The 9,097-nt window shown below is 41.5% G+C and overlaps 1 protein-coding gene across 3 annotated transcripts in view; it reads right to left on the bottom strand.

Moving 5' to 3' along the window:
• Positions 1–8,073, bottom strand: part of vps37d (VPS37D subunit of ESCRT-I) — a 44,432-nt gene extending 36,359 nt beyond the window's left edge. Inside the window, exons 1-2 of one of the 3 annotated variants that reach the window (XM_042218294.1) lie at positions 435–7,934; positions 198–354 (exon numbers count right to left, since the gene is read on the bottom strand). Coding sequence is in view for 1 of the 3 variants with exons in the window: in XM_005916037.3 (XP_005916099.1) it covers positions 7,817–7,939 (123 nt within the window). In the remaining 2 variants the exon portion in view is untranslated. Of the gene's footprint in view, positions 1–197 lie in introns of all 3 variants that reach the window. The other 2 variants (XM_005916037.3, XM_005916039.3) reach the window with 2 other exon arrangements.
• Between the last annotated feature and the right edge of the window lie 1,024 nt (positions 8,074–9,097).

Genomic DNA, 9,097 nt, shown 5'->3' with positions numbered 1-9,097 from the left:
GAGTGGTAAATGTGATTTGTCACTGGAGCATGAGACCACCATGAATTATTAAAATCAAAGCCACTCCCTTTAAGTCTGGTCCCAGCAATAGCAGCTGGCGTCTCAAACACAGACACAATGCCACTTTGTGAGTTTCACAAAGTTAAAAGAGTCAGTTTCACACATTCCCGCCACTTTCTTTTTGCTCAATTGCTCACTTTCAGCGGTCAGCCTCTTTGGGCCTGAAGCCCTCTGCATTGAGTCCATGCTGCACGGTGCATCTGTCTCGCATTTTCCGGGTCATCAAAAGGATGGATGAGTCTCAAAAAATTTGCAGAATTTGCCCTGAGGTCGAAAGAAGGATGACTGTCTGAGCTGCTGAAAAACAGGATGTCAGATCTTCTTTTCATTCATTCTCAGAAATCAAAAGATAATACAGATCAACTCACACTCACACTCCAATAAAGCTCCTTTCTTTCTTTAAACAAGAATCCAAACGGACGCATTTCCTGCCTCGGCTGGTCCGCCCAGTTTACCAAACAACAACTGCTGCAGTCTTCAGCGAGGGAGTGCTTTCTGTATTCCGATGCATAGGCTGGCGGTGTTTACCGCCCAAGACAAATGACACTTCAGAGTCAGGAACTCTGCACTGGAGAAGACGAGGCGACGCATTGTTGTTGTTTTCTGCCACGTAAACTGCAATAAAAAAGGTGTTCCTGTTGTCTTAAACGAGGCTCAAGCCGCCAATTTAACAACTCAGTCTGTGAAGAAATTGAAGGCCTTAAAAGTCTTTTCCATTAAAGAATTCTTCACGCAACACCGAGTATGTACCTGCAAGAAAGGAAGCAGTGTTGCGCTGACAGTCTCCTGTCACGGAGCCAGCTTGTATGATTATGAAGACTTTCATAAACGAGATAGAAAAATATTTTTATAAAAACAATAATGGATCAAACGACAGTGTGTAATGTGGCGTCGCCCCCCCTGCAGATTTTGTGAACCCACTGCGAGTTTCGCCCACTCTTCTCAGAGCTTTATATCTTCTTCTAGCTCATTGTTTGGCTGTCTTGCCTGAAACTGTTTTGACTCTGACTTATCTCACAGCGGGCGTTTTTTTTTTCTTCTTGGTCACAGCAGGCAGCTGTACTAATCTCCACATGTAGGAGAAAAATATCAAATAACGCTGCTTGATTTTTTTTTTTTTTTAAATCACCGTTATTTTCTCATTTATTCATTAACTTCACAAATGTCATGCATTTAATAAACCGTAAAAAAAAAACAAAAACAAAAAAAAAACAGCTTTTAGTGACGTCACTCCTGCAACGTGCTGACGAACAAACAAACTGCAATCGTTGCTGCGGCAATCCCAAAGTAATCTTGCGCGAGGTTACACGATGCCGTCTGCAAAATTTGTAACACAAACTGCAAAGCTGGTCTTGACAGCACATCAGACACCTGATCAAACAAAATCTAACCAAAAGGTGAAGAGTGTACTGCGTTCCACAGCCTGAAAAGTGAATCCATGAATGAACATGATGCAGCTAGTGAAACATTGGCATCTTCTTCTTCAGGCTGTCAGATTACATCTCTGAGCTGGCTGGGGAACACCTCAGTATTCCCTCTGATAAAGCTGGAGGAGGTGGCTGGGGGCGGGAGGTCTGAACTTATCTGCTTAGGCCAAAATAAGCAAGATACTAAATAAAATACTAAATACTAAAGGGTACTAGCATTGAATTCCAGGTACTAGCATCAGTTCAAGCATTAACCCAACCATACCCAGTGCAGGTCCGGATTGTATCCCAGTATCCCAAAAAGTGATGATGCAGTGAATTATGGTTCAATCCCAACAGTAACATCTCCTCAACAAATGAGAAACCAGTGTGTGTTTGGTGTAAACAGATAAAGGGGATAACGTTACATCTATCTGCCTCGCTCCTACTCAGATGACTGCATGGGCATTCAGAGTCATGTAAAATCATAGCTAAAGTCCTGATTTTATCACCCAACAAAAGCATTTTATAAAAAAATAATAATAATTCTCAGTTATATTAATGCGTTAAATGGAAGTTTGAAGCTACATGGTGGCAGCTACACTGATGCTTCGCGGTTGATGGCACTTTAGAGGTCTACACCAGCAATGCAGCATTATCGTCATACCAACTTTCTGAGGAAGAGGAGCTGAAACTAAGCTTTTAGATTAAACAATAAAGCTTTCAAACCAGCACTAGCAGCACTCTCCAAAATACCCTGATGAATGTGTAAATGATAAGTACACGAGATATTAAAAAGCCCTCCTTTTATTTACAAAAGAGGGCTCTAAAGCGTTTGAATTTTTAAATACAATTGTACACCTCTGTTTTTAACCTATGACTCATGTACTGACAGTGAAGCTTTTCCTTTACTAAGACTTTATCATGTGGGATTTGTGGTTTGATTTAAGGGGAAATGCAAAGATTTCTGTCGAACAACAATGCAGACTCTCTGCAGACCACCCGAGTTTAATGACGTTCCACTGAAGGCCCACTCTGAGCCAGGAAAACCCTCAATAGCCTTTAAAAAGGCAAAATGGAGATTAAAATTCAAACCTTCTCTCATCAAAGAACTAGGAGGATTCTCAGGGAGAGCAGTTCACCTTGAGCAAGTCATCCAGTCTGCACCAAAATGTAATGGGTTACTCCTTCACCCAAACGCCACCTCCTCACCAATTTTCATGAAATTTTGTCAAGAAAATTTTGAGTAATTTTACTCAAAGACAAAGAAGGTAAATGAATCTATTGGATGCCAGCGCTCAGTACTTGACAGCTTCCACGACATAAACCCACCCCCCCATGTTTAATGTACCGCTCTCATCCCCTCCCCCAAGTCTTCAGCTAGTTGTGATTCTCATGTTCACACAGAATCACTGGGAAGATGACCTAGATCTGAAGTTTAGCGGTTACGTGAGGTCTGTCTCTACCTGGTTTCCCCTCCGAGGATGATTTTTACCAGTCTGCAAGATTAAAGAGCCCAGCAAAGTGGAAAGATCTCCAGACACCAAAAAACTACATCCGAATATGAAGTAATGAAGCGCAACTGAAAATACAACACAGCATGAAGCTTGTTGTGTGGCTGATTATAAATAGAGTGGTCAGGTATCCCATTTCATGTGGGACTGAGTGGCATTTTTATCCTGTGTCCTCTTGTTTAAAGTGAACATTTCTCATGCATAACTAAAATAACTGCTGTAAATGGGAAAAGGTGTTCTGAGTCTTTGCACGGGACCATAAAGATTCAATGCCATATCTTTAACATTATATTATTTGGACAGATCAAACTACCCCTAAGACAGGCTTAAAATGTGTTTCTATACAATCTTCTATACAATCTTTACACCAGCTGAGATGTTACATTAACTGAGATATGACTAAAGAATTTGTTTAAGAAGTTTCCTCTGAACTAACCACTAAAGACTGGCTCAGGTTCACACTTTAAGGCTTCAACAGATGATGCATGGCAGTAAAATAAAATGTCAGACTGATTATTTATGTTTGTTTTCTTTTAATGATTCGATTATTTAAGTTCTGTGTCATGAAAGTGTCTAAATCACCATGGCAACTCGTGCTGAACACCCAACCTGGTTAGGAGCAGGTTGCATTGCAAGTCTTGGCTGAACGCGTCACGCTTTTTACTGATTCTTTTATTTATAACATGATTTAAGTGTAATACGGATAATCTGCTGGGCAAATATGTTTTATATGTGCAAGCTGCTAAGTTGTACCTGAGTAAACCTGCTGGATAAAATGCAAAATCCGTAACATTATCACAGGATTGTGTTTGTGTTAATTTTGTGATGTAGAAAATGTATGAACAGTCTTTATAGTCGGTTCTAATCTGCTGCGAGGTCCCTTTTACACTTCTGAACTGCAGCTACAAGAACACATAGACACACAGTGAAAATACCTGTGTAATCATTCAAATTAATTTCACTTTGATCTGCCAGGAAACAAAAGCTATTTCCATGACTCCTCTATTAGGCTATGAGACAGTAACATTCAATGCTTAAATGTGTCCAGTCCCAAGTTTCAGAGCTCTAATGTGCAGCTGTCATCTTAGAAATAAAACAGCAGCACTGATAAAAAATCAGCATTAACATAGAAAACTTGATTTCTTTGTTTATTTTATCACTCTGGGTGCTAAATCACCAGATTAATGACCTTCTGCAGCATTAATAGCTTGTCTCATTTTCTATGTTGTTGCTTTTCACTGTTGCATTTTTCATGTTCTTCACAGATTTTTAAATCACCATCATAATCTGATAACATCTCTCGCGGGGATCATTTTCTGAGGAAGAAGAGTCATGTGATGCATGACACACCCCTTTTTATGTGAGCGTACACAGAGCCTGAAGCAGAAAGTCCAGCTAGAGCCAGCTAAAGCAAAGAAAGCCTGGCTTTGTTGAACTATGTTGGCAGCATACCCCTCAGGTTCCACGTAAACACCACCTTCGCCCCACATTTAGTCTGAAGAGTGATTTAGATACCATTCCTCACTGATAAGGGTTAATGAAACAGCAAGCAGTGATTACGGCATGTGTAGGCTACAGTTTATGTTTTGACATTTTATCAGCTTTCCAGTGGGTCGCTGTGTTGTTGTCACATCGTGTGAGCGATTTCTGATGTTCCCACAAGCTGTGCGCTCCGAACATCTTTGCAGTCGTTTCTCCTTTATGTCATACAGTCGGACACACGTGGGTCTTGTTCAGCCTACCAACATCGGTGCTCTAATTCCTGCTGAAGATGTCAGAAACTGTTAAGCATCCTGCAGTAATGCATTACACAGCTGGTATTCAAACACGTATCACAACAGAACAAAAGCAGGAACAAAAGAGGAATGAATGGCTCTCACAGATGTCAACCTGACTGGTAGCTGCTCTTTTTTTTTTTTCAACCAATTTAAGCTCCGCATTATTATTGTTATTAACTAATCCCATACATCAGTGAAGCAGCAACGTTCAGAGCTTAAAAACCAAGCCAACCCCAAAAATACCCCAAACAGCAGTTCCTCTAATGCCCACTTGAGGCTGCTCCCAAAGTGACCATACTCTCATAGAGCCCTCCCAAAGTCAAACTGTCTAACAACACATCAGAAATAAGACCTGTTGCACGAGTTTAGTTTCATTATACCAACTTGCTCAAAACTCCAGGTTTTAATTATATCTACGACACAGAGCCAGGGTCGTTTCTAATGATGTGACTCTCAAGCTTCTGTCTCAGTAATACTGCGTTTTATGCTGCTACAATGCAGAGGGTTGCAAACAAAATGCAAAATAATTGCATTTCTTAATTATTTAGCTCCATCGATTTAAGCACACTTGCAGTGTTTGAGGATGACTAATCCACAATGGTTACGTTTCAGTGAACACGCTGTTGTTGTTACTCTACCCGTGGCTGTGAAAAAGCACTGCAATTCTATAGCTGCTGAATCCCAACTGAGAGCCTTTTCTGTTTGAGCAACCCCGAGGCAAAACTCATCCGAATGGGGCCCAGGAAAACGACGTCTGGTTACAACTGGTGTAGATCTGTCTGCAAGTGTCTGATTCATTAGATCCTAATGCATCAGCCTGATCTCACAGAAAAACACACAAAAACCCCAAACAACTGGGCTATGGATGCACACTCTCCATGGCAACCACTGGCTTTAACCCAACCAATGCTCTTTTTTCTAAACTAAACTGATTAGTGTTTAATCCCTAAAATAAAGCAAGCTGCCTTCCGCCACCAAGTCTCCAAACCTTGCTTTCCTTACACCTGGTCCCTGCACCTAACCCTAATCTACCTACCTTTCATCACATGAGCCAGCTCTTTCCCTTTAAAGCCCCACTTTCACCCCCATCTCTCTCGCTGCCTTCTAACACGGCTTCCCCATTTCCGCTTCCTTTGTCTTCAGCCAACAGTAACACAGCTTCCACCGGCACCCTGTTGGACAGCAGCACCAGCGGTTGTTAACCCAGGCCTCAATCCGGTACAGAAATCTAATTTTTGACAATCTGCATGTTTGTAACCCTATCCATTTATCCAGGCTTGGGACCAGCTCTAGGAGTAGTATTTAGTCTGTTAAACCTAAGAGATAGGTGTGTTTAGGCATTAAGATCCAGTTTCTTTTATATTCTAAACTAAAATGAGCAGCTTGGTCATCTCTAAACCTAGATGGTTTGATATCCTAAACGTTACTAGTGTGTAAGACCTAAACTGAACAGCTTTAATAGCCATGTGAATCATCGAATGGTTGGCTTGGGTCAGAGCAATGAAAATTTTGTCAGCAGAGGGTAACTGTGTTTTGTCCATGGTGAATTTACATTACAATGCACCAAATAAGCATCCGCCCCAGGCAGTGGACTTCAAAGGAGTGTAACAGCAGTTTTAGCTGTTCCGTAACAACTACAGAGTTTATTTTTATTTAAGTCTTTAACCCTAACAGAGTAGTTTTCAGTGAGAATTAAAAGCATGTTTTATTTGATAATTCATTTTTCCATATATTAATAGTGTTAAACTCTGACATGTGGGACTCAAATGGTGGTCTCTGATGTGAGCTGTAAATGATTCACTAAACCAACCAAACCACCCAGCCTCCGAGTGTGGACTTTTTTGACCTTTAGGGGAAAATGTTAATGTCATGTAGATGGACACAAATCATTGCATACCAGACTGATCAGATGTCTTAAAAAATAATGTTGGAAAATGCATGTTCAGAAACACAGGTCAATACATTACAGGTCACGAGTATTTCAGGAATTGGTGCGAAACTGTGTTGAATATGCGGATTTCTTGAAAGCTTGGGTAAGATAAGACGCGCTAGCTAGGTGTACATGAGGTTTACCATAACTAAGTGATGGAAAGATGAGCGTGCGTCTGTGTGTGAGTGTCAGAGAGAGAGAGAGAGATGTGGTGTCGCTTGACACCACAAAAATCACCATGCAACCCCCCTGGAAATGCGCCTCTCTAAAGTGCAGAGTGGTAACTCCCTTTAGAAAATGTCCAATTTATATTTACCACGGTTCCACGCAAATTTACAGAAACCTACAAACACGACTTCGGGCGTTTTCTAAAGATTGGCTACCACTCCTCAATTCGGCTTGAATGCAATACACCAAGATGCAGTTTACTGCAGTAACACAACTCTTTAATGAAGTACTGCCGCTTAACTTACAATTGTGTCTCTTGAGCGAAAAGATTAAGCATATCCAGTTTTAAAAGTGGGAATTTTACTCGGATGTGTACCGTTATGTACATTCAAATATCGCCGAACTTAATAGCATGTGATTACTTTAGTTTTTCTCTTAAAGTCATCTTCCACTTCGAGTTTAACCCCACATGCAAATGAAAAAAATCTGCAATGCGAGATTTCTAAAAGGGAATTCGGAGCGAGGACTCAAGCCACATGACGGCGCGTATGTGGGGGGGCTTCAAGACCACGATACGAAGCTTCCTGTCCAGTGAGAAGGTTTACAGACTGAAATAAACCACTTGTACGAACCAAACACAGAGATATCCCAGAGTTTTACATTCGCTTCAGTAATTAATCATTCACCGCAAATATTAATAGCGCGGAGTTTAATGAGAACGAATTGGAAATCCGACCGCTCGCCACGCAGACAATCGATGAGCCGTGCACTGAAAGCTGGGCTGTTTCACACACCGCACACCAAATATGAGGACAACAAACAGCAGAATATTCAGCAATGACCACAAACAAACCCCCAAAAACTGTGCTAAAAAAACAGGAGGTACAGCTAACGAAGCGCCAACACAGAGCAAATTACTCTCGGCACTTTGGTTCTTGGGGGAGCACGGAGGATCCCTACCTTCTCATTGAGGCGAATGATTTGGTCCATTTTGTCGTCGTTTTGTAAAAGCTCCCTCAGCTCACTCGCGCTTAAAGCCCTGTAGCCGTCAGGACAAGTGCTGGCCTCCTTCAAGTTGGACATTTTATTCCTTGAAATTGCGGCTGAACACGGCTGGGAAACATAAAGTCCGCACAGCGGTTACATCTCTGCTCACATTGGAATGCGCTACAGCGACCGTCCCGCACACAGCGTCTACCAGACAGCCGTCACGCTTCCTGTCAATTCCTTCAAAATAAAACACCTCCACCGCACTGACATCAGGGGCGTTTACAAGGGGGTGGCACAAGGGACCTCTAAAGAAAATTAGATTAATTTTGGTACACCAGCTTAATCATTAATCAGATTAAACATGAACTAATTTAAGAACACATAAGTAGTAGGGGTGCAACGATACACAAAATTCACAGTTCGGTTCAATACTTTGGTGTCAGGGTTTGATATTTTTTCTATACAAAAAAAATGTTCATGCCTTTTTAATTTGTCATTTATTAAAATTATAAATATATATTTTAACTCAAAAGTACAGTTTTTAAATTTAATGTTGCTGAAACAACAAAATAATAAAAAATAAATAAATCTATCTGATTGAGAAATCACTCATCTTTGGAAAAGAGAAATGGCTCTTTCCAAAATAAAAGCTATACCCTTCTTCTGGGCTATATTCTCAGCAGCACATTAAACATATCAAGTCCCCATAATGAGAATCATGTGCTAACGGCTGTCTCGGGTAAAGTTTGTAGCACGCGTGCTTGTTGTTTTTGTCTGCTTCCACTTGTCTTTGCATAAATGTGCAGTCATATTCGTTGTTCCCACTAGTGCTGTCAGCGGTAATCTCGTTGAAGTGACGTTAACGCCACAACACGGCAAATCTCAGTTAACGAGCTACCGCGGATCGCCCCGTGCGTGCGTGGGGCTGGACAGTGTCAACACGTTAACAAGCTAACTGCGCTAACGCACTAGTTCCCACCAATTGAGCATTGCATCCGACATACTGTTTTACTTTTGTCCATGGCGCGCTTACCAACAGGGTCATGCTTCACATGAAAACCAAGATAGTTCCAAATGCCAAATCTGAATGAGGATGGGGGAGGTTCAATTTCGGGTAGGTTGAGGCAGTTGCCATGTTGCAATGAGCTTAGCTTCTGTCTTGCGCTTCGCTCAGTGGATCTGCACTCGACGGTGCAGCCTAGGTGGAGTAGTCGAACGCAGATCCACTGAGCGCTCAACACAGACAGCGTC

The sequence above is a fragment of the Haplochromis burtoni genome, unplaced genomic scaffold (genome assembly GCF_018398535.1).
Source record: "Haplochromis burtoni strain Fernald_Lab_line unplaced genomic scaffold, NCSU_Asbu1 Contig_17, whole genome shotgun sequence".
In the NCBI taxonomy this organism is placed as follows: Eukaryota; Metazoa; Chordata; class Actinopteri; order Cichliformes; family Cichlidae; genus Haplochromis; species Haplochromis burtoni.
Note: the sequence above shows the minus strand (reverse complement) of the source record. Positions and strands in the feature narration are given on the sequence as shown.